The 26,873-nt window shown below is 43.9% G+C and overlaps 1 protein-coding gene across 2 annotated transcripts in view; it reads left to right on the top strand.

Moving 5' to 3' along the window:
* Positions 1 to 26,873, top strand: part of LOC106590681 (procollagen-lysine,2-oxoglutarate 5-dioxygenase 2) — a 127,829-nt gene that overhangs the window by 45,085 nt on the left and 55,871 nt on the right. For both annotated transcript variants that reach the window (XM_014181840.2, XM_014181839.2), the window contains exons 4-7: positions 39 to 202; positions 12,910 to 13,022; positions 14,267 to 14,330; positions 20,028 to 20,125. In XM_014181840.2, the coding sequence (XP_014037315.2) occupies positions 39 to 202; positions 12,910 to 13,022; positions 14,267 to 14,330; positions 20,028 to 20,125 (439 nt within the window). The remainder of the gene's footprint in view (positions 1 to 38; positions 203 to 12,909; positions 13,023 to 14,266; positions 14,331 to 20,027; positions 20,126 to 26,873) is intronic.

The raw sequence follows: 26,873 nt of genomic DNA, 5'->3' as shown, positions 1-26,873 counted from the left end.
ATATATTTCTCTCTTTCCTCTTTCCACCCTCTCTCCAGTTATGATCTTATCTTTGCCGGGGGACCTGAGGAAATCCTCAGGAAGTTCCAGGAGGCCAATCACAATGTTCTGTTTGCTGCCGAAGGTCTGATCTGGCCTGATAAACGCCTACAGGAGAAATACCCCTCTGTCCGCAGCGGCAAGCGCTTCCTCAACTCAGGAGGTGGGTTCAGAACATTGTCACACTGCTGGGGCATCATGGGAGACGGAGTCTCAGCATTGTCACACTGCTGGGGCATCATGGGAGATGATGTTTACTGATTGGATACTGATTGGATATCACCTAGACCTGTCTATGTTCTTAGCAGGTTTATGTCAAGGGGGTCAAGCGTTAGCTTTGGTTCTTGCTAGTGTCAATTTCTGGTCTGGTGTGGTTATCTGTCTCTCTCTGAGGGGAAATTGTCATTAGAGTAGCATTTCATTTAACCCCAGAGAACCCAGAGAACTCAATGGTCATTATTTTACACCGGAGAACATTCCTTTACATCATCAGAGAACATTCCTTTACATCATCAGAGAACATTGCTCTACATCATCAGAGAACATTCCTTTACACCAGAGAACATTCCTTTACATCATCAGAGAACATTCGTCTACATCAGAGACCATTTGTCTACATCAGAGAACATTCCTTTACATCAGAGAACATTCCTTTACACCAGAGAATATTCCTTTACACTGGAGAACATTCCTTTACACTAGAGAACATTCCTTTACACTAGAGAACATTCCTTTACAGCAGAGAACATTCCTTTACACCAGAGAACATTCCTTTACAGCAGAGAACATTCCTTTACACCCCAGAGTTTAGAGGAACCCAGATTTTGTATTTTATTTTATATTTTATATACATTTCCAGTCAAAACTTTGGACACACCTACTCATTCCAGGGTTTTTCTTTATATTACTATTTTCTACATTGTAGAATAATGGTGAAGGCATCAACACTATGAAATAACACATATGGAATCATGTAGTAACCAAAAAAGTGTTAAACAAATCAAAATATATTTTAGATTTTAGATTCTTCAAAGTAGCCACCCTTTGCCTTGATAACAGCTTTGTACACTCTTGGCATTCTCTCAACCAGCTTCACCTGGAATGCTTTTCTAACAGTTTTGAAGGAGTTCCCAAATATGCTGAGATCTTGTTGGATGTTTTTCCTTCACTCTGCGTTCCAACTCATCCAAAACATCTCATTTGGGTTGAGGTCGGGTGATTGTGGAGGCCAGGTCATCTGATGCAGCACTCCATCACTCTCCTTCTTGGTCAAATAGCCCTTACACAGCCTGGAGGTGTGCTGGGTCATTGTCCTATTGAATAACAAATGATAGTCCCACTAAGTGCAAACCAGATGAGATGGCGTATCGCTGCATAATGCTGTGGTAGCCATGCTGGTTAAGTGTGTCTTGAATTCTAAATAAATCACCGACAGAGTCACCAGCAAACACCCCCACACCACCTCCTGTCAACAGTGGGATCTTATATAGACAGGTGTGTGCCTTTCCAAATCATTTCTAATCAATTGAATTTACCACAGGTGGACTCCAATCAAGTTGTAGAAACATCTCAAGGATGATTAATGGAAACAGGATTCATCTGAGCTCAATTTCGAGTCTCATAGCAAAGGGTCTGAATACTTATGTAAATCATTTATTTCTGTTGAGGTTTTTTATACATTTGCTAAATTATAAAAAAAAAAAAACAGTTTTCGGTTTATTATGGGCTAATGTGTGTAGATTGCTGAGGAATTTTCTATTTATTTAATCAATTTCCGAAAAAAAAGCTGTGACGTAACAATATGTGGAAAAAGTAAAACGGTCTGAATATTTTACGAAGGCACTATAGGACCTAAGATCAACTAGCTAAAGGATCCTTGGTATGACCTTCTTAAAACAATTCCATTTGTTAGTTTGGTAGAAACCCAGCAGGGCCCCTAAATAAGATGGAGAACAAGCTATGAAGGAAAAATACTGGACTTTTGGGGCGATATTGTCATAAATAATATTGCCATATAACATCAAAAATAATACCCCGATATGTAATTTTATCATTTTTTTCCCCCTCATCACTAATGATTAGATAAAATGCAGATTCTGCAAAAGTTAAATTAATTCATTATATTTTTGATGTATCCTCTTTTTGTTGGCTATACAACCTTGAACAGGCCAGATCTCATTTGATTCATGGATGAGACACCACATTGACAGTAGGTTAACTTCCAGAGCCAGACAAGGCCCATATGCCCAAGGCCCAAGGCCCATATGCCAAAGGCCCATATGCCCAAGTCCCAGGCCCATATGCCCCAGGCCCATATTCCCCAGGCCCATATGCCCAAGGCCCAGGCTCATATGCCCAAGGCCCATATGCCCAAGGCCCATATGCTCAAGTCCCAGGCCCATATGCCCAAGGCCCAGGCCCATATGCCCAAGGCCCAGGCCCATATGCCCAAGTCCCAGGCCCATATGCCCAGGCCCATATGCCCAGGCCCATATGCCCAAGGCCCAGGCCCATTTGCCCAAGGCCCAGGCCCATATTCCCAAGTCCCAGGCCAATATGCCCAGGCCCATATGCCCAGGCCCATATGCCCAAGGCCCAGGCCCATTTGCCCAAGGCCCAGGCCCATATTCCCAAGTCCCAGGCCCATATGCCCAGGCCCATATGCCCAGGCCCATATGCCCAGGCCCATATGCCCAAGGCCCAGGCCCATATGCCCAAGTCCCAGGACCATATGCCCAAGGCCCAGGCCCATATGCCCAAGGCCCAGGCCCATATGCCCACCAGGCCCATATGCCCAAGTCCCAGGCCCATATGCCCAAAGGCCCATATGCCCAAGGCCCAGGCCCATATGCCCAAGGCCCAGGCCCATATGCCCAAGGCCCAGGCCCATATGCCCAAGTCCCAGGCCCATATGCCCAGGCCCATATGCCCAAGGCCCAGGCCCATTTGCCCAAGGCCCAGGCCCATATGCCCAAGGCCCAGGCCCATATGCCCAAGGCCCATATGCCCAAGGCCCAGGCCCATATGCCCAAGGCCCAGGCCCATATGCCCAAGGCCCAGGCCCATATGCCCAAGGCCCAGGCCCATATGCCCAAGGCCCAGGCCCATATGCCCAAGGCCCAGGCCCATATGCCCAAGGCCCAGGCCCATATGCCCAGGCCCATATTCCCAAGGCCCAGGCCCATTTGCCCAAGGCCCAGCCCATATTCCCAAGTCCCAGGCCCATATGCCCAGGCCCATATGCCCAGGCCCATATGCCCAGGCCCATATGCCCAAGGCCCAGGCCCATATTCCCAAGGCATAGGCCCATATGCCCAAAGCCCAGGCCCATATGCCCAAGGCCCGCACACAGTCTGCTAGGGATGGTAATTTCTGTAAATATTATGTCGGGGCTGGATCGAACCCTATAAAAAAACACAAGGTTCCAAGGTAGAATTTGAAGTATACAAAGCTCTCACCAATCACGCTTTCACCACTCTTTTATATGACATTCATGCTTTCCCCATTGAACTACCTTCTGTATGACATCATCAGTCTACGTCTCTATATTTAGTGACTTTTACTGGAAGTAATTTTTCCCCTCTGTCTCCGAGCAGCGTTTCCTCTGCATGTCATTCCATTCTGGGTGTGTAATAGTTGTTCTCCAGTGTGTGACGGAAACCCCCCCCCCAAAAAAAAAAAAAAATGACTGACAAAGGACATACCCAACCCTGCAATTTACAGCTGTGGTAAATACACCAGAGGAAGAGAGCTAAGGACCAGAGGTCATCATGACCAGGTTGGTTGGTTACTTTACAGCTGTGGTAAATACACTAGAGGATGAGAGCTAAGGACCAGAGGTCATCATGACCAGGTAGGTTACTTTACAGCTGTGGTAAATACACCAGAGGAAGAGAGCTAAGGACCAGAGGTCATCATGACCAGGGTTGGGTTGGTTACTTTACAGCTGTGGTAAATACACTAGAGGAAGAGAGCTAAGGACCAGAGGTCATCATGACCAGGTAGGTTACTTTACAGCTGTGGTAAATACACTAGAGGATGAGAGAAAAGGACCAGAGGTCATCATGACCAGGTTGGTTACTTTACAGCTGTGGTAAATACACTAGAGGATGAGAGCTAAGGACCAGAGGTCATCATGACCAGGTAGGTTACTTTACAGCTGTGGTAAATACACTAGAGGATGAGAGCTAAGGACCAGAGGTCATCATGACCAGGTAGGTTACTTTACAGCTGTGGTAAATACACCAGAGGAAGAGAGCTAAGGACCAGAGGTCATCATGACCAGGGTTGTTGGTTACTTTACAGCTGTGGTAAATACACTAGAGGAAGAGAGCTAAGGACCAGAGGTCATCATGACCAGGTAGGTTACTTTACAGCTGTGGTAAATACACTAGAGGATGAGAGCTAAGGACCAGAGGTCATCATGACCAGGTAGGTTACTTTACAGCTGTGGTAAATACACTAGAGGATGAGAGCTAAGGACCAGAGGTCATCATGACCAGGTAGGTTACTTTACAGCTGTGGTAAATACACTAGAGGATGAGAGCTAAGGACCAGAGGTCATCATGACCAGGTAGGTTACTTTACAGCTGTGGTAAATACACTAGAGGATGAGAGAAAAGGACCAGAGGTCATCATGACCAGGTAGGTTACTTTACAGCTGTGGTAAATACACTAGAGGATGAGAGCTAAGGACCAGAGGTCATCATGACCAGGTAGGTTACTTTACAGCTGTGGTAAATACACTAGAGGATGAGAGCTAAGGACCAGAGGTCATCATGACCAGGTGGGTTGGTTACTTTACAGCTGTGGTAAATACACTAGAGGATGAGAGCTAAGGACCAGAGGTCATCATGACCAGGTAGGTTACTTTACAGCTGTGGTAAATACACTAGAGGATGAGAGAAAAGGACCAGAGGTCATCATGACCAGGTAGGTTACTTTACAGCTGTGGTAAATACACTAGAGGAAGAGAGCTAAGGACCAGAGGTCATCATGACCAGGTAGGTTACTTTACAGCTGTGGTAAATACACTAGAGGATGAGAGCTAAGGACCAGAGGTCATCATGACCAGGGTTGGGTTGGTTACTTTACAGCTGTGGTAAATACACTAGAGGAAGAGAGCTAAGGACCAGAGGTCATCATGACCAGGGTTGGGTTGGTTACTTTACAGCTGTGGTAAATACACTAGAGGATGAGAGCTAAGGACCAGAGGTCATCATGACCAGGGTTGGGTTGGTTACTTTACAGCTGTGGTAAATACACTAGAGGAAGAGAGCTAAGGACCAGAGGTCATCATGACCAGGGTTGGGTTGGTTACTTTACAGCTGTGGTAAATACACTAGAGGATGAGAGCTAAGGACCAGAGGTCATCATGACCAGGTAGGTTACTTTACAGCTGTGGTAAATACACTAGAGGATGAGAGCTAAGGACCAGAGGTCATCATGACCAGGGTTGGGTAGGTTACTTTACAGCTGTGGTAAATACACTAGAGGATGAGAGCTAAGGACCAGAGGTCATCATGACCAGGTAGGTTACTTTACAGCTGTGGTAAATACACTAGAGGATGAGAGCTAAGGACCAGAGGTCATCATGACCAGGTAGGTTACTTTACAGCTGTGGTAAATACACTAGAGGATGAGAGCTAAGGACCAGAGGTCATCATGACCAGGGTTGTGTAGATTCCTCTCTAAATGTAATCCCTTACTTCCCATCCCTGGTCATGATTATTTTAACAGCTATTTTATGCTGTATAGCTCAAGGCCTGTTCGTACAGTAGCAGTGCAGTGTACTCCACTTACAGAACAAGTTGATCACCGTATGAGGTCGATGTCTATAAACCACATTCACTATTGGGGGGAAATTCCAACCCGAGTTAAGTTTGCATAAATGGAGCGTAATTCCCTTTTTGATGCACTTTTCTCTCAATGCATATTCTGACCTTGAATTTAAGCATAACAATATCATGCTATTTACCCTCTATTCATTTGGGGTGGAGATAACAGAGGTGAAGTTGTGGTGGTGTCACGCCCTGACCTTAGAGAGCCTTTTTATTCTCTATTTTGGTTAGGTCAGGGTGTGACTACGGTGGGTACTCTAGTTTTTGTATTTCTACGTTGGCCTGGTATGGTTCCCAATCAGAGACAGCTGTCTATCGTTGTCTCTGATTGGGGATCATATTTAGGCAGGCTTTTCCCACCTGTTTGTTGTGGGATCTTGTCTAGGTATAGTTGCCTGCGAGCACTTTATTTTCTTCACGTTTCGTTTGTTCGTTTATTGTTTTGTATTTGCTGAAGTTTCACTTCATAATAAAGATGTGGAACGCTACGTACGCTGCGCCTTGGTCCAGTTTTTACGACGATCGTGACAGAAGATCCCACCAAACCAGGACCAAGCAGCGTGTTCACCAGGTGAAGGAGTTTTGGACATGGAAAGAAGTGATGGGTGGATGCGAGACCCTTCCTTGGCGGCAGACGGAAGGTAATGATGGAGGAAGGCGACGACGCCGGGGTTCGCGGCCACAGAAAGCCCAAGGACAACCCCAAGATTTTTGGGGGGGCACAAGGGGTGGCCGGTCGAACCGAGGAGAGTGCCAGAGCCTGAATGGCAAATTCTGGAGGAGCGTGTCGTCAGACCACAGCCACAGAAACCCAATAATTTTTTTTGGGGGGGGGCATATGGAGCTGGCGGCTGAGCAGAGGGAAGAGCCACAGACCACATGGGGAGAGATGAGAGAGATGTTGTACAAGTGTGTTCTGCTCAACATCCGACCAGAGGATCCTGTCACCAGTCCGGTGCAACCTGTGTCGGCCCCACGCACTAGACCTCCAGTGCGCCTTCCCAGTCTGGTAAAAACTGTGCCAGCTCTACGCACCAGGTCTCCAGTACGCCTCCACAGCCCTGTACGTCCTGTGCCAGACCTGGCAAAGGCCTTCGACTATGTCAATCACCACATTCTTATCGGCAGACTCAACAGCCTTGGTTTCTCAAATGATTGCCTCGCCTGGTTCACCAACTACAGAGTTCAGTATGCCAAATCGGACCTCAGGCAGTCTCTATGTGGGTGCCACAGGGTTCAATTCTCAGGCCGACTCTTTTCTCTGTATACGATGTTGCTCTTGCTGATCCACCTCTACTCAGACGACACAATTCTGTATCCTTCCGGCCTTCTTTGGACACTGTGTTAACTAACCTCCAGACGAGCTTCAATGCCATACAACTCTCCTTCCGTGGCCTCCAACTGCTCTTAAATGCAAGTAAAACTAAATGCATGCTCTTCAACCAATCGCTGCCCGCACCTGCCAGCCCGTCCAGCATCACTACTCTGGACGGTTCTGACTTAGAATATGTGGACAACTACAAATACCTAGGTGTCTGGTTAGACTGTAAACTCTCCTTCCAGACTCACATTAAGCATCTCCAATCCAAAATGAAATCTAGAATCAGCTTCCTATTTCGCAACAAAGCCTCCTTCACTCATGCTGCTAAACAAACCCTCACAAAACAGACTATCCTACCGATCCTCGACTTCTACGATGTCATTTACAAAATAGCCTCCAACACTCTACTCAGCAAATTGGATGCAGTCTATCACAGTGCCATCCGTTTTGTCACCAAAGCCCCATATACTACCCACCACTGCGAACTGTATGCTCTCGTTGACTGGCCCTCGTTTCATATTCATCGCCAAACCCACTGGCTTCAGGTCATTTATAAGTCTTTGCTAGGTGAAGCCCTGCCTTATCTCAGCTCACTGGTCACCATAGCAGCACCCACCCGTAGCACGCGCTCCAGCAGGTATATCTCACTGGTCACCCCCAAAGCCTATTCCTCCTTTGGCCGCCTTTCCTTCCAGTTCTCTGCTGCCAATGACTGGAACGAATTGCAAAAATCAATGAAGCTGGAGACTTAAATCTCCCTCACTAACTTTAAGCATCAGCTGTCAGATCAGGTTACAGATCACTGCACCTGTACATAGCCCATCTGTAAATAGTCCACCCAACTACCTCATCCCCATATTATTATTTATTTTTGCTCTTTTGCACCCCAGTATCTCTACTTGTACGTCATCATCTGCACATCTATCACTCCAGTGTTAACGCTAAATTGTATTTTTTTCTCCACTATGGCCTATTTATTGATTTCCTACCCTAATCTTACCTCATTTGCACACACTGTATATAGACTTTTATATTGTGTTATTGACTGTACGTTTGTTTATTCCATGTGTAACTCTGTGATGTTGTTTGTGACGCACTTTGCCAGGTCGCAGTAGTAAATGAGAACTTGTTCTCAACTTGCCTACCTCATTTAAATAAAGGTGAAATAAATAAATATTAATAAAAAATTAAACATGTATATAGTCCATATGAATAGAGTCACACAGAGCGGCAGGCACGATTAGAACACACAGAGGAAGGCACGATTAGGACACAGAGAGGAAGGCACGATTAGAACACAGAGAGGAAGGCACGATTAGAACACAGAGAGGAAGGCACGATTAGAACACAGAGAGGAAGGCACGATTAGAACACAGAGAGGAAGGCACGATTAGAACACAGAGAGGAAGACACGATTAGAACACAGAGAGGAAGGCACGATTAGAACACACAGAGGAAGGTACGATTAGAACACAGAGAGGAAGGCACGATTAGAACACAGAGAGGAAGGCACGATTAGAACACAGAGAGGAAGGTACGATTAGAACACAGAGCGGCAGGCACGATTAGAACACAGAGAGGAAGGCACGATTAGAACACAGAGAGGAAGGCACGATTAGAACACAGAGAGGAAGGCACGATTAGAACACAGAGAGGAAGGCACGATTAGAACACAGAGAGGAAGGCACGATTAGAACACAGAGAGGAAGACACGATTAGAACACAGAGAGGAAGGCACGATTAGAACACAGAGAGGAAGGTACGATTAGAACACAGAGCGGCAGGCACGATTAGAACACAGAGAGGAAGGCACGATTAGAACACAGAGAGGAAGACACGATTAGAACACAGAGAGGAAGACACGATTAGAACACAGAGGAAGACACGATTAGAACACAGAGAGGAAGACACGATTAGAACACAGAGGAAGACACGATTAGAACACAGAGAGGAAGGCACGATTAGAACACAGAGAGGAAGGCACGATTAGAACACAGAGAGGAAGACACGATTAGAACACAGAGAGGAAGGCACGATTAGAACACAGAGAGGAAGGCACGATTAGAACACAGAGAGGAAGGCACGATTAGAACACAGAGAGGAAGGCACGATTAGAACACAGAGAGGAAGGCACGATTAGAACACAGAGAGGAAGGCACGATTAGAACACAGAGAGGAAGACACGATTAGAACACAGAGAGGAAGGCACGATTAGAACACAGAGAGGAAGGCACGATTAGAACACAGAGAGGAAGGCACGATTAGAACACAGAGAGGAAGGCACGATTAGAACACAGAGAGGAAGGCACGATTAGAACACAGAGAGGAAGACACGATTAGAACACAGAGAGGAAGACACGATTAGAACACAGAGAGGAAGACACGATTAGAACACAGAGAGGAAGGCACGATTAGAACACAGATCCAGTATATTAGTATTCTGTGCACTGATCAACGCTGGCAACGCAATAATATGTTCGTCAAACAATAATAATGAAAAGGTGAATAAACAGTGTTTATATGCGTTCCACTACATCCCTGGTTGAGACCCCGACTGAGTTCCAATACTGTCGTGGGCCCCCTAGCGGCTGGGGGACCTAATCCACCTCTTATGTCGCTTACGCCTGGAGCCGGCCCTGGATAGATGGGTAAATGTTTGGTGTAGCAATGGTAAGTAGAACTTGTGTTTGGTCAAGTTTGGTTAGTATTAGGTGGGGTTTGGTATGGTCAGGTTTGGTTTGGTTAGTATTAGGTCAGGTTTGGTTAGTATTAGGCCAGGTTTGGTTAGTATTAGGTCAGGCTTGGTTAGTATTAGGTCAGGTTTGGTTAGTATTAGGTCAGGTTTGGTTAGTATTAGGCCAGGTTTGGTTAGTATTAGGCCAGGTTTGGTTAGTATTAGGTCAGGTTTGGTTAGTATTAGGCCAGGTTTGGTTAGTATTAGGCCAGGTTTGGTTAGTATTAGGACAGGTTTGGTTAGTATTAGGTCAGGTTTGGTTAGTGTATGGTCAGGTTTGGTTAGTATTAGGCCAGGTTTGGTTAGTATTGGGCCAGGTTTGGTTAGTATTAGGGCAGGTTTGGATAGTATTAGGACAGGTTTGGTTAGTATTAGGTCAGGTTGGGTTAGTATTAGGTCAGGTTTGGTTAGTATTAGGTCAGGTTTGGTTAATATTAGGGCAGGTTTGGTTAGTGCATGGTCAGGTTTGGTTAGTATTGGGCCAGGTTTGGTTAGTGTATGGTCAGGTTTGGTTAGTATTGGGCCAGGTTTAGTTAGTATTAGGACAGGTTTGGTTAGTATTAGGGCAGGTTTGGTTAATATTAGGTCAAGGTTGGTATAACACCCTCCATTAGACGAAACACTAGTGTACTATTTACTCTAAAATAGAACCTGTGAGTTTTATGTTGTTGTTGTTGTTGCTCTTTATTGTTTTCTGTGCGTTTCACTCGAATATAGATGAAACCATTCCGCGCTGCACCTTGGTCCGATCATTGCAACAACGTTCGCGACAGGTGGAGGTGTGTCTACATATACAGCGTGACGTATATTTCGACATTGACTTAATTCCCTCGTAATTCCACCATCTTTACGAGCGACGAAACGATAAAGTCGAGCAGCATGTCGGTTACAAGTGGATCGTCCCCTACTTTTTATTTTCCCTGATAGGAGTAACACCATTCTCAATGCATTGTCATTTACAACTTAATACAAAAAAAACTATTGCTAAGAGCTAGGTAAATGAGTAAGCCATTTGGAGCCTAGTGGTTAGAGCGTTGGACTAGTATCCCAAAGGTTGCAAGTTCAAATCCCTGAGCTGACAAGGTACGAAATCTGTCTTTCTGCCCCTGAACAAGGCAGTTAACCCACTGTTCATAGGCCGTCATTGAAAATAAGAATTTGTTCTTAACTGACTTGCCTAGTTAAATAAAGGTAAAAATACAAGTTGTTTTAGATGTCTTGTACCTTATAATCACCTGAGTAGGGCTGTTGCGGTGACCGTGTTACCGCCACACTGGCGGTCACGAGTCAGGAAGGCAGTCAAATTCCACGTGACCGTTTAGTCACTGTAATTAGTCTTCTCCAAGCTCTGATACTGCTGATGGTCATTAGTAGCCTACCAAACTTGCTAACTGCCTGGTACTCAGCACTCTATTGTCCCTCTAATCTCTCTGACATCAATGCAAATAAAATAGAAAATCTAATCAAACATTTCACGAGAGCCCATGAGCTCATGTTGCGCAACATTTCTATAGGCTATGCAATTGCGTGAGAAAACAAGAGTGATGGCCTCTATTAAAAAGAGGAGGATCCCATCAGCTTTCTATAGGCTAGGCCGACTATACCTCTTTCTCAACTTTCCTAATATTAAGCACATTGCTTATCTTTACAACAGCAGTATAGCCTACCTGGCTGGCATGATAATGAACCATAGGAAAAGTGTCCTCGATTCGCTTTTGAAGTGTATAGATTACATGTATTTTTTCCCCTGCATTGAAAATGGCCCATTCTAAATTAAAACAAATTTCACACATATATTATTTAGTATATTTAGTATATATTTATTTTATATGTAAAGACAAGATTAAATCAAGAATAGTGTGATGGGTGACAATATTAGCTTGTGAATTATATATCATCACTTGTGAAAGATGTTGAGAGTAAGGCAAGAAACAATGCCTAATGCCTTTTTTTTTTTTACAACTTTTTCAAATCATAGTCACACACATCACGTAACCTAGGCCTATATGTATCAAACTTTGTATCACAGCTAAAGTTGACAAATAACTTCTTAAAATTAAGCACATTAATCCTCTTTACAAGGGGTGTAGAGCCTAACTGGCATATACATTAGCAGAGAGGGAGGTTCAAGTTTTGGGGAAGAAACATTTTCATCATAAAAATGCACCTTTATAATAAAAGCATTTACAGGCATAATCACATTTGCGGTCACTTTTACAATACACACTATAAAACACCCTACACTACACCCTATACTACACCCTACACTACACCCTACACTACACCTATACTACACCCTATACACACCCTACACTACACCCTACACTACACCCTATACTACACCATATACTACACCATATACTACACCCTACACTACACCCTATACTACATCCTATACTACACCCTACACTACACCCTATACTACACCCTGTACTACACCCTATACTACAGCCTATACTACACACTATACTACACCCTATACTACACCCTATACTACACCATATACTACACCCTATACTACACCCTATACTACATCCTATACTACACCCTACACTACACCCTATACTACACGCTATACTACACCAAATACTACACCCTACACTACACGCTATACTACACGCTATACTACACCTATACTACACCCTATACTACACGCTATACTACACCTATACTACACCCTATACTACACCTATACTACACCCTATACTACACCCTACACTACACCCTATACTACACCCTACACTACACCCTATACTACACCCTAAACTACACCCTACACTACACTACACCCTATACTACACCCTACACTACACCCTATACTACACCCTACACTACACCCTATACTACACCCTATACTACACAATCACCACCCTATATTTAGTTTTATAGGACCCAATGTGTTAACTCAATCTGGTTTGAACTCAATGTGGTTTTAACCCCATCTGGTTTTAACCCCATCTGGTTTTAACCCCTAGGCATCATCGGTTACGCCCCGTATGTGAACAAGATTGTCGAGCAGTGGAACCTTCACGAGAATGATGACGATCAACTATTCTACACCAAAATATACCTGGACTCTTTTCAGAGGGTAAGTATAGGTCCTGTGTGGCTTAGTTGGTTAGAGTGTGGTGCTAATGTAAGCACTCATGGTACTGTACATCATCTGCTAAATAAAACCTGCCCTTTACAATTATATACTCGTACCCTTTACAGTTGTATACCTGGACCCTTTACTGTTATATACCCGTACCCTTTACAGTTATATCCCTGGACCCTTTACAGTTATATCCCTGGACCCTTTACAGTTATATGCCTGGACCCTTTACAGTTATATACCTGGACCCTTTACAGTTATATACCCGTACCCTTTACAGTTGTATCCCTGGCCCCTTTACAGTTATATACCGGGACCCTTAACTGTTATATACCCGTACCCTTTACAATTATATACCCGGACCCTTTACAGTTATATACCCAGACCCTTTAAAGTTATATACCTGTACCCTTTACAGTTATATACCTGGACCCTTTACAGTTATATCCCTGGACCCTTTACTGTTATATACCTGGACCCTTTACAGTTATATCCCTGGACACTTTACTGTTATATACCTGGACCCTTTACAGTTATATACCTGGACCCTTTACTGTTATATACCTGGACCCTTTACAGTTATATACCTGGACCCTTTACTGTTATATACCCGTACCCTTTACAGTTATATCCCTGGACCCTTTACAGTTATATGCCTGGACCCTTTACAGTTATATACCTGCACCCTTTACAGTTATATACCTGCACCCTTTACAGTTATATACCTGGAACCTTTACAGTTATATACCTGGACCCTTTACAGAGGGTAGGTTATATACCCATACCTTTACAGTTATATACCTGGACCCTTTACAGTTATATAAGTGGACCCTTTACAGTTATATACCTGGACCCTTTACATTTATATACCCGTACCCTTTACAGTTATATACCTGGACACTTTACAGAGTGTAGGCTATATACCTTAACCCTTTACAGTTATATACCTGGACCCTTTACAGAGGGTAGGTTATATACCTTAACCCTTTACAGTTATATACCTGGACCCTTTACAGAGGGTAGGTTATATACCTTAACCCTTTACAGTTATATACCTGGACCCTTTACAGAGGGTAGGTTATATACCTTAACCCTTTACAGTTATATACCTGGACCCTTTACAGAGGGTAGGTTATATACCTTAACCCTTTACAGTTATATACCTGGACCCTTTACAGAGGGTAGGTTATATAAGGTACTCTTGTCATTTGTCTGTTCTGTTTTCTCTGTGTTTTCAGGAGACTTTGAACATTGGTTTGGACCACAAGTCTCATATTTTCCAGAATTTAAATGGAGCAATTGGTGAGTTACCACAGAGGAATGCCTTATTACTGTAAACTATACGGTTTCCACTCCACAGAAGAAGGCCTTATTACTGTAAACGCTCAGGTTTCCACTCCACAGAAGAAGTCCTTATCACTGTGATCTCGCAGGTTTCCATTTCACAGAAGAAGCCCTTATTATTGGTTAACATTTCTGAAGTCTCTATTTGTCTTTTAATAACCCACTAAGGTCAATGTCATCAGGAGTTTCAGTAATCTGTTAAGTAAAGAAAACATATAATTAAGTTGATTGATGTCCAAGACCAACCGGAAATCCAATTTAGCATAATAAAAACATCCCCGTTAAAATCTGTCAGTTTAAGCTAGAGATATCCACCGCATCCGCCTGTCGCACTTCCTGTGGTGAAAGGTGAAAGGTGACAGAGCTAAAGCGGTGTTTGTCAGACTTCCCGAACATCGGTCTTCTTACAAAATCGTCTTTCGCATCGGAAACGGTTTTGCCTACAAACTTTCAAACAGTGACTTCCGCCTGGCCACTCTACCATAAAGGCCTGATTGGTGGAGTGCTGCAGAGATGGTTGTCCTTCTGGAAGGTTCTCCCATCTCTCTACAGAGGTACTCTGTAGCTCTGTCAGAGTGACCATCGGGTTCTTGACCAAGGCCCTTCTCCCCCGATTGCTCAGTTTGGCCAGGCGGCCAGCTCTAGGAAGAGTCTTGGTGGTACCAAACTTCTTCCATTTAAGAATGATGGAGGTAACTGCGGGGACCTTCAATGCTGCATAAATGTTTTGGTACCCTTCCCCAGATCTGTGCCTCGACACAATCCCGTCTCAGAACTCTACGGACAATTCCTCCAACCTCATGGCTTGGTTTTTGCTCTGACATGCATTGTCAACTGTGGGATCTTATATAGACAGGAGTGTGCCTTTCCAAATCATGTCCAATCAATTTAATTTACCACAGGTGGACTCCAATCAAATTGTAGAAACATTTAAATTATGATTAATGGAAACAGGATTAATGGAAACAAGTCTAATAGCAAAATAAATATTAGCAAAAATGAAGAAAAAATACTTTTCGCTTTGTCATTATGGGGTATTGTGTGTAGATTGATGAGGAAAACATGTCATTTAATAAATTACAGAATAAGGCTGTAACGTAACAATATGTGGGGAAAATGGAAGGGGTCTGAGTACTTTCTGAATGTCCTGTGTATGGAAACTGTTTTAACATTTTATTTTTATTTTTAGTGGGTAGATCAGCTACTATATTGAAGATAGATAGTAGTTTCCATCACTGTAATTGTCTGCGGCATTTCTAATCCCTCATATAGTTTATATATATATATATATATATACATACATACATACATACATACATACATACATACATACATACATACATACATACATACATACATACATACATATATATATATATATATATATATATATATATATACACACACAGTACCAGTCAAGAGTTTGGACACATCTACTCATTCAGGATTTTTCTTTATTTTTACTGTTTTCTACATTGTAGAATAATAGTGAAGACATCACAACTATGAAATAACACATATGGAATCATGTAGTAAGCCCAAAAATAAAATAAAAAATACATTTTAGATTTTAGATTCTTCAAATCAAATGTATTGTCACATTCACATGGTTAGCAGATGTTAATGCGAGTGTAGCGAAATGCTTGTGTTTCTAGTTCAGACCATGCAGTAATATCTAACAAGTAATCTAACCTAACAATTTCACAACAACTACCTTGTACACACAAGTGTAACGGAATGAATACAAATATGTACATAAAAATATATAAATGAGTGATGGCCGAACGGCATAGGCAAGATGCAGTAGATGGTATGGAGTACAATATACACATATGAGATGAGTATTGTAGGGTATGAAAACATTATATAAAGTGGCATTGTTTAAGGTGGCTAGTGATACATCTAATTACATCAAGATGGCAGGATGCAGTAGATGGTATAACGTACAGTATATACATATGAGATGAGTAATGTAGGGTATGTAAACATTATATAATATAAATAATATAAAGTGGCTAGTGATTACATCAATTTTCCCATTATTAAAGTGGCTAGAGATGAGTCAGTATGTTGGCAGCAGCCACTCTATGTTAGTGATGGCTGTTTAACAGTCTGATGGCCTTGAGATAGAAGCTGTTTTTTCAGTCTCTCGGTTCCAGCTTTGATGCACCTGTACTGACCTCGCCTTCTGGATGATAGCGGGGTGAACAGGCAGTGGCTCGGGTGGTTGCTGTCCTTGATGATCTTTTTGGCCATCCTGTGACATCGGGTGGTGTAGGTGTCCTGGAGGGCAGGTAGTTTGCAGACCTCACCACCCTCTGGAGAGCCCTGCGGTTGTGAGCGGTGTAGTTGCCGTACCAGGCGGTGATACAGCCCGACAGGATGCTCTCGATTATGCATCTGTAAAGGTTTGTGAGTGTTTTTGGTGACAAACCACATTTCTTCAGCCTCCTGAGGTTGAAGAGGCGCTGTTGCGCCTTCTTCACCACGCTGTCTGTGTGGGTGGACCATTTCAGTTTGTCCATGATGTGTACACCGAGGAACTTAAAACTTTCCACCTTCTCCACTACTGTCCCGTCGATGTGGATAGGGGGCTGCTCCCTCTGCTGTTTCCTGAAGTCCACGATCATCTCCTTTGTTTTGTTGACGTTGAGTGTGAGGTCATTTTCCTGACACCACACTCCGAGGGCCCTCACCTCCTCCCTGTAGGCCGTCTCGTCGTTGTTGGTAATCAAAACTACCACTGTAGTGTCATCTGCAAACTTGATGACACTTTGGCTGCAGTGAAGGAGAGCCCGCAGGTTTTGGTAGCGGGCCGTGTCAGTGGCACTGTATTGTCCTCAAAGCGAGCAAAGCAGTTGTTTCGTCTGTCTGGGAGCAAGGCATCGTGGTCCGTGACGGGGCTGGTTTTTCTTTTGTAGTCCGTGATTGACTGTAGACCCTGCCACATACCTCTCGTGTCTGAGCCGTTGAATTGCGAAGTAGCCACACTTTGCCTTGATAACAGCTTTGCGCATTCTTGGCATTCTCTCAATCAGCTTCACCTGGAATGCTTTTCTAACAGTCTTGAAGAAGTTCCCAAATATGCTGAGAACTTGTTGGCTGCTTTTCCCTCACTCTGCGTTCCAACTCATCCAAAACATCTCATTTGGGTTGAGGTCGGGTGATTGTGGAGGCTAGGTCATCTGATGCAGCACTCCATCACTCTCCTTGGTCAAATAAAGCTTACACAGCCTGGAGGTGTGCTGGGTCATTGTCCTATTGAATAACAAATGATAGTCCCACTATGTGCAAACCAGATGAGATGGCGTATCGCTGCATAATGCTGTGGTAGCCATGCTGGTTAAGTGTGGCTTGAATTCTAAATAAATCACTGACAAGAGTCACCAGCAAAGCACCCCCACACCACCTCCTGTCAACAGTGGGATCTTATATAGACAGGTGTGTGCCTTTCCAAATCATAGCCAGATTATTCAACGTAGCCACCCTTTGCCTTGATGACAGCTTTGCACACTCTTGGTATTCTCTCAGCCAGCTTAATGATGTAGTCGTCTGGAATGCATTTTAATTAACAGGCGTGCCTCGTTAAAAGGTAATTTGTGGAATGTCTTTCCTTCTTAATGAGTTTGAACCAATCATTTGTGTTGTGACAAGGTAGAGGTGATATACAGCCCTATCTGGTAAAAGACCAAGTCCATATTACGGCAAGAACTTTTTTATACTTCAAGGGGTCTTAAAATTCTAAATCAACCAGCTAAATGATCCTTGACCTTCTTAAAAACTCCATAGAGCTTAGTAGACAGGGCTTAGACTCTAATGGGTTTTAAAACTAATCTCAAACTGTTCTTTTCTTATATTCCACACTGACTGATTTAAAATTAAAACTATTGGGAAGTGTTCATAGCTCTTGGAATCATACTAATCTCTGAATAGCAACTTTAGCATTTTCACAACCTTCTTCACAGAGGGATTTAATTTACGCTACTGAGTTCTGTATCAGCCTGTGTATTTTGCCAAAGAGCGGACAGAGCCCAGACAGAGCCCAGACAGAGCCCAGACAGAGCCCAGACAGAGCCCAGACAGAGCCCAGGCAGAGCCCAGGCAGAGCCCAGGCAGAGCCCAGACAGAGCCTTGTGACAGTCAGATAAGAGAGGGCAAGGGTTGCAAAATTCTGCTAACTTTTCAAAAATGTCCAGATTTTCCAGAAATCCTGGTTGGAAGATTCCCGTAATCAGAAGGGAATACGCAGGAAATCAAGTCTTCCAACCAGGAACCTGGGAGTTTTGGGAAAGTTACCGTCATTTTGGTACCCTTGTTGGGTTTAGATAAGAGAGGCTCTCGCCCAGGACTGTTCTGTACCCAGTTGTTCTTCTCTCTCCTTACAGTAGCCAGCATGTTGAACCCTGTTTTCTTCTCTCTCCCTACAGTAGCCAGCATGTTGAACCCTGTTCTTCTCTCTCCTTACAGTATCCAGCATGTTGAACCCTGTTCTTCTCTCTCCCTACAGTAGCCAGCATGTTGAACCCTGTTGTTCTTCTCTCTCCTTACAGTAGCCAGCATGTTGAACCCTGTTGTTCTTCTCTCTCCTTACAGTATCCAGCATGTTGAACCCTGTTGTTCTTCTCTCTCCTTACAGTATCCAGCATGTTGAACCCTGTTGTTCTTCTCTCTCCTTACAGTATCCAGCATGTTGAACCCTGTTGTTCTTCTCTCTCCTTACAGTAGCCAGCATGTTGAACCCTGTTGTTCTTCTCTCACCCTACAGTATCCAGCATGTTGAACACTGTTGTTCTTTTCCCTCCTTACAGTATCCAGCATGTTGAACCCTGTTGTTCTTCTCTCACCCTACAGTATCCAGCATGTTGAACCCTGTTGTTCCTCTCTCACCCTACAGTAGCCAGCATGTTGAACCCTGTTGTTCTTCTCTCTCCCTACAGTAGCCAGCATGTTGAACCCAGTTTTTCTTCTCCCTCCTTACAGTATCCAGCATGTTGAACCCAGTTTTTCTTCTCCCTCCTTACAGTATCCAGCATGTTGAACCCTGTTGTTCTTTTCCCTCCTTACAGTAGCCAGCATGTTGAACACTGTTGTTCTTCTCTCACCCTACAGTAGCCAGCATGTTGAACACTGTTGTTCTTCTCTCTCCCTACAGTAGCCAGCATGTTGAACCCAGTTTTTCTTCTCCCTCCTTACAGTAGCCAGCATGTTGAACCCTGTTGTTCTTCTCTCACCTTACAGTAGCCAGCATGTTGAACCCTGTTCTTCTCTCTCCTTACAGTAGCCAGCATGTTGAACCCTGTTGTTCTTCTCTCACCTTACAGTAGCCAGCATGTTGAACCCTGTTCTTCTCTCTCCTTACAGTAGCCAGCATGTTGAACCCTGTTCTTCTCTCTCCTTACAGTAGCCAGCATGTTGAACCCTGTTCTTCTCTCTCCTTACAGTAGCCAGCATGTTGAACCCTGTTCTTCTCTCTCCTTACAGTAGCCAGCATGTTGAACCCTGTTCTTCTCTCTCCTTACAGTAGCCAGCATGTTGAACCCTGTTCTTCTCTCTCCTTACAGTAGCCAGCATGTTGAACCCTGTTCTTCTCTCTCCCTACAGTAGCCAGCATGTTGAACCCCTGTCGTTCTTCTGTTCTCCTCTCTCTCACTCCAGACGAGGTTCTCTTGAAGTTTGGAACGAAGAGTGCCCGTGTGAGAAACACTGTGTACGACACCCTGCCAGTGATCATCCATGGCAACGCAAACACCAAAGTGAGTAAGACAATATTTACATTTCCAACATGCCCGGAATCATCCACGATAATAACCACTTTCCAGGTGTCTGGGTACAGATCCATGGCCGCAGTTCAGAACCAGTTACCATCTCTGTTTCTGGAGAAAACAAAAACCAGCTTTGCTGAATCATGTCAGTGTTTCACATTTCTTCATTGTAGTTAGAATGATAACAGAGGTATTCCTCTAGATATGCTTGGAAGGCTTGCTTTCTGGTTGACTTTCTGAGCTTCCTTTCCAAATAGGCTACACATTTATAAAAACAAATGTCATAGTTTAAAACGGTGTAAATCTCCCTGAAATTGCAAAGGTCTTCCAATGAAACGAGCTGTGTACTAACAGAGCTCTAGAAGCAGGGATTCCGCAAAATTCTGTTTAGTGATACAGTCTACTACATGTGAACCACAGGTATGTTTTACATCACGTCCGCAAGCACCACATCCACTGAGGTCATCATGACAACTGAGGACATTATCTCCAAGTACAAGGACGTGTTGGATGGGCTTGGATGCCTTCCTGGAGAGCTACACCTAGAAGCAGACAGTGCAGCCCTCGAGACCTGTGTAGCAGCTACCAAGACTGAATGCCTATTCCACTGAAGGAAAAGATCACAAAGGCCATACATTCAATGGACAATGTAGACATTATCATGAAAGTCATCAGAGCCAACACCATGGATCAGCAAAATGGTTTATCATTGGAAAAACAGGATTAAATATGAATATACATGCAGCACTCAATATACACTCAACAAAGCCTTACTGAGATCACACTTCCAGATGATTCTAAGATTTTAATTCAAAGGTTCAACACGAAATATCCAACGCAAATGTATTCTCAGTACTCAATGACAAAGATGGGATATTAGCAAGTCAAACTTGATGAAGTGAGCAGCTATCCAACAACTTCCAGGACAGGAAGTAGTATGCAGTTATAGATGGCTGAGAATGCCATTTTGGAATCAAGCCAGCAGCTGAAGATTACCAGCGGTGAAGGACTACAGGGACTAAAAAGAATGAGTGTGATCTCTGGATGTGGTGACACACAGGACGAGGCGATGTCAGATCATGACAGAAACCTTACAGATCTCCTGCACGGAGCAAGATAATGTCAACCTGAAGCTGAACCAATAGAAACTCATGTTAAAGCTACCTTGTGTGATATACATGGGTCATCTTCTCAACACGGAGGGCCTTCGCCTTGACCCAGAGAAAATAACAGCCGTTCAGAACATGGGTTAACACCGACCGACTTCAAGTTGAGGTTTGTGAACTATCTTGCAACATTCATGCCCCCCGCCTATCTGATGTGTGTGAGCCGCTCAGAACACTGACTACCTGGGGCGACAGGTAGCCTAGCGGTCAGAGCGTTGGACTAGTACCCCGAAAGGTTGCAAGATCGAATCCCCGAGCTGACAAGGTACAAATCTGTTGTTCTGCCCCTGAACAAGGCAGTTAACCCACTGTTCCTAGGCCGTCATTGAAAATAAGAATTTGTTGTTAACCGACTTGCCAAGTTAAATAAAGGTAAAATAAATAAAAAACAGGGACATTAACTAAACACGGCTACCACAGCATGACGCAGCAGTTGAGACTATCAAACAGTCACAACACCTAGTGCTCAAATACTACGACCTGAATGATGAACTCACACGCCAGTGTGATGCCAGTGAGGCAGGTTTGGGTGCAGCCCTTCTACAGAAAGGACAACCTGTTGCTTTTTGCCTCCAGAACATTGACTCAGCCAGAACAAAGAGATGCACAGATTGAATATCTCTCCGTTGTTTTTGCATGTGACAAGTTTGACCAGTATCTGTATGGCAGAGAGTTTATTACAATACACAGCCACAACAAATTTGAGATTCTTTTTATGAAATCCCTACTCACAGCACTCAAATGACTGCAGAGAATGTTGAAAAGGCTATAAAGATACCAACTCCACGTGCAATACAAACAAGGCAAAGAACTACATCTACAGTTGTAGTGGGAAGTTTACATACAAATACATTTAAACTCAGTTTCTCATAATTCCTGACATTTAATCCTAGTAAAAATTCCCTGTCTTAGGTCAGTTAGGATCAACACTTTGTTTTAAGAATGTGAAATGTTAGAATAATAGTAGAGAGAATGATTTATTTCAGCTTTTATTTCTTTCATCACATTCCCAGTGGGTCAGAAGTTTACATACACTCAATTAATATTTGGTAGCATTGCCTTTAAATTGTTTAACTTGAGTCAAACGTTTCGGGTAGCCTTCCACATGCTTCCCACAATAAGTTGGGTGAATTTTGGCCCATTCCTCCTGACAAAGCTGGTGTAACGGAGTCAGGTTTGTAGGTCTCCTTGCTCGCACACATTTTTTCAGTTCTGCCCACACATTTTCTATAGGATTGAGGTCAGGGCTTTGTGATGGCCACTCCAGTACCTTGACTTTGTTGACATTAAGCCATTTTGCCACAACTTTGGAAGTATGTTTGGGGTCAATGTCCATTTGGAAGACCCATTTGCGACCAAGCTTTAACTTCCTGACTGATGTCTTAAGGTTGCTTCAATATATCAACATATATTTTGTGAAGTGCACCAGTCCCTCCTGCAGCAAAGCACCCCCACAACATGATGCTGCCACCCCCATGCTTCACGGTTGGGATGGTGTTCTTCGGCTTGCAAGCCTCCCCCTTTTTCCTCCAAAGATAATGATGGTCATTATGGCCAAACAGTTCTATTTTTGTTTCATCAGACCAGAGGATATTTCTCCAAACAGTACGATCTTTGTCCCCATGTGCAGTTGCAAACCGTAGTCTGACTTTTTTATGGCGGTTTTGGAGCAGTGGCTTCTTCCTTGCTGAGCGGCCTTTCAGGTTATGTCGATATAGGACTCGTTTTATTGTGGATATAAATACTTTTGTACCCGTTTCCTCCAGAATCTTCACAAGGTCCTTTGCTGTTGTTCTGGAATTGATTTTCACTTTTCGCATCAAAGTACGTTCATCTCTAGGAGACAGAACGCGTCTCCTTTCTGAGCAGTATGACGGCTGCATGTCCCATGGTGTTTATACTTGCGTACTATTGTTTGTACAGATGAACATGGTACCTTCAGGCATTTGGTTCATCCTTGGGAGCAATTTCCAGACTTGTGGAGGTCCACAATTCATTCTCTGAGGTCTTGGCTGATTTCTTTTTATTTAACAATGATGTCAAACAAAGAGGCACTAAGTTTGAAGGGAGGCCTTGAAATACATCCACAGGCACAGCTCCAATTGACTCAAATTATGTCAATTAGCCTATCAGAATCTTCTTAAGCCATGACATAACTTTCTGGCACAGTCAACTTAGTGTATGTAAACTTCTGACCCACTGGAATTGTGAAACCGTGAATTATAAGTGAAATAATCTGTCTGTAAACAATTTTGGGAAAAATTACTTGTGTCAGAAAGTAGATGTCCTCACTAACTTGCCAAAACTATAGTTTGTTAACAAGATATTTGTGGAGTGGTTGAAAAACGAGTTTTAATGACTCCAACCTAAGTGTATGTAAACTTCCATCTTCAACTGTAGCTGACTTCCTGTCCAGAACAGCTCAATCAACAACAGAGCACAGACAAATGCAAACACCAGCCACGGTCAACGCTATGGGTCTAGTCACAACTGACCTGGAACAGGTGGATCACACCAGTGATGTCAACATCTCAACTAAGACAATGGAGTCAATCAAAGCACACTGTTGCCAGGACCCACTGTTTTGAGGCTCTGTACGCACAAATCAACCACGGCTGGCCTGGAACCAAACCGGCTGTGAGTCACACACTGAAAGATTTCTGGACGTACAAAGAGTAGCTCACCACAGAAAAATGGACTGATATTTAAAGGAAACAGGGTCTATATCCCTGACATGTTACACTCTGACTTTCTACACAAAATACACTCTGGCCACTCAGGCATAGAGGCCAGTCTCAGAAAGGCACGTTGATGTTGTTTTCTGGCCAAAGATTATGGAGGACGTAAAGATCTTTATCAGCAAATGTGCCACCTGTAACTCCATCCAGAGGAGACAACACAAGGAGACACTCGTCCCCCCACCAAATCCATCCAGAGGAGACACTCGTCCCCCACCAAATCCATCCAGAGGAGACACTCGTCCCCCCACCAAATCCATCCAGAGGAGACACTCGTCCCCCCACCAAATCCATCCAGAGGAGACACTCGTCCCCCCACCAAATCCATCCAGAAGAGACACTCGTCCCCCCACCAAATCCATCCAGAGGAGACACTCGTCCCCCCACCAAATCCATCCAGAGGAGACACTCGTCCCCCCACCAAATCCATCCAGAGGAGACACTCATCCCCCCACCAAATCCATCCCCTCCCATGGTCCAAGATCAGAATGGACTTATTCACAGTCAACTACCTCAATGGTCGATTATTACTCGGACTACAAGGAGTTCGACAAGCTGACTGACACCACATCAGACGCCATCATTGAATGTTGCACAAAGCAGTTCAGCAGACATGGCGTTGTCCACACTGTTGTTTCTAGTAATGACCACCCTTTCTCCGGAATGGACTTTATAAAAATGTGCTGATGAGTTGGACTTTAAACATGTGAAGGCATCGCCGTATCAAAGCCAAAGTAATGCCAAAAAGCTCCTAAAAAAGGCCTGCGATGGATGGTGAAGACCCATGGAAAGCAGGGTTGGAATGGAGGAATAATCCAACAGAGGGATTTAACAGTTTTCTAGGTGTCCAGACACACACACACACACACACACACACACACACACACACACACACACACACACACACACACACACACACACACACACACACACGATCCTACCCACCATGAAAAAAACTGCTCACACCCCAAATGGTACAAAATGTAATTGACAGCTAAATGTAATTGACAGCTAAACACCACTATGACACACATGCCCAACATCGTCCAAGGACAAGCAGTAAGGGTTCTTTTCAACCACAACAACTCAGCCAGCAATTGGACTCTGGACATATTCACTGATCAACTCAGTGACCGGTCGTATGAAGTACTAGTGAACGGTAAAAAAAAATAAAAAATACAGCAGAAACAGAAAAGACATTCGGACCAAAGTGCAGTGTGTGTGTCGTTCCACATTTTATTTTCACTGTGAAACTATGCAATACATACACAATAAACTAAAGAACTAAAAAAAAAAAACAGCAAACCGTGACGCAGAGTAGAAACATACACTTACTCAAAAACAATCTCCCACAAACCCAGGTGGGGAAAACACCTACTTAAGTATGATCTCCAATTAGAGACAACGAGGACCAGCTGCCTCTAATTGGATATCATCCCAAACAAAACCCAACATAGAAATACAACAACTAGAACATAACAACGTAGAAAAACGAAACTAGAAAAAAACCCTGTCACGCCCTGACCTACTCTACAATAGAAAATAACAGCTTTCTATGGTCAGGACGTGACACACACCAGAACCAGGGCAAATATCGCAGTGCCTGTGAGATACTCTAAAAGATTATATATTTTTTGTGTTTTGTATTTTTTTTGTAAGAGGGAATGAGGGTAGTCTGCGTATTGACTTTAAAGTTGATGCTTATTTAAGATACTTGAATAAGAACACAGTTATATGTTTTTATTACTAGTGTAATGTTTTCACTGGCAAGGGTTTAACCCCAGTTCTCCTGTTTATGAGTCGAGGAGGAGTTATCTTAATTTGTTGGGTAAAGGAAGGTGTTACGAGATGTCGCCAAGCCAATAGATGGTGCTGCTGTTAACGTGTCAATCAGCCTGTGTGTGATACTACATATATAGTACTAGTGAGCCAAGTTAGGCATTACTTACTATGTATGCACTGAATGGAGTGCATGCTACAGAGTGATGCTGAAGTAAAGACATTCCGGTCAACATTACATTGCTCTTGTATAGAGTAAACACCATACTAAAAGTATGTGAGGGGGGGAGTTATGGGGTTCTTCAGAATCTGGGTGGAGGGAACTTCTCTGGAATCCAGCTGGTCATTATGTGGAGGAGTAAAATCCGGCCAACATTTGGTAACACTCCCTCCTCCTTACTCCCTGACGGCCTTTCCCTCTCACTCCCTCCTCCATACTTCCCTCTCTCACTATATCACTATACCTCCCCCCTTCATCGATCCCTACTAACCCCTCCCTCAATCCCTACTAACCCCTCCCTCGATCCCTACTAACCCCTCCCTTGATCCCTACTAACCCCTCCCTCTCCCAGCCCCTAAACTTCTCTCTCCTGCCCTCCCCCCCCGTAGCAGTTCCATAGTTCTGAGGTCAGTGAGTTCTGGTGAGATTTCTGGTAGATACATTCTCTTGGGAGGCTTTTCTATCCCTCTGGCCTTTTTTCACAGCTTTCCATCTCTCTCTGCCCCATCACTCTTCTCTGGTGTCCACCACACGTCATCAAACTCACCCACCACAATGTTGAGTCATTCTCCTCAACAACAGCCCTCTACCATCTGCTGCATTCATTCCTAAAGTGTTTCCCAAATGGCTTCTATTCCCAAAGGGCCCTGGTCAAAGTAGTGTACTATATAGGGAATAGGGTGACATAGGGCCCTGGTCTAAAGTAGTGCACTATATAGGGAATAGGGTTCCATAGGGCCCTGGTCAAAGTAGTGCACTATATAGGGAATAGGGTGACATAGGGCCCTGGTCTAAAGTAGTGCACTATATAGGGAATAGGGTTCCATAGGGCCCTG

The sequence above is a fragment of the Salmo salar genome, chromosome ssa29 (genome assembly GCF_905237065.1).
Source record: "Salmo salar chromosome ssa29, Ssal_v3.1, whole genome shotgun sequence".
Lineage (NCBI taxonomy): Eukaryota > Metazoa > Chordata > Actinopteri > Salmoniformes > Salmonidae > Salmo > Salmo salar.
This window is presented reverse-complemented; position numbering and strand designations above follow the sequence as displayed.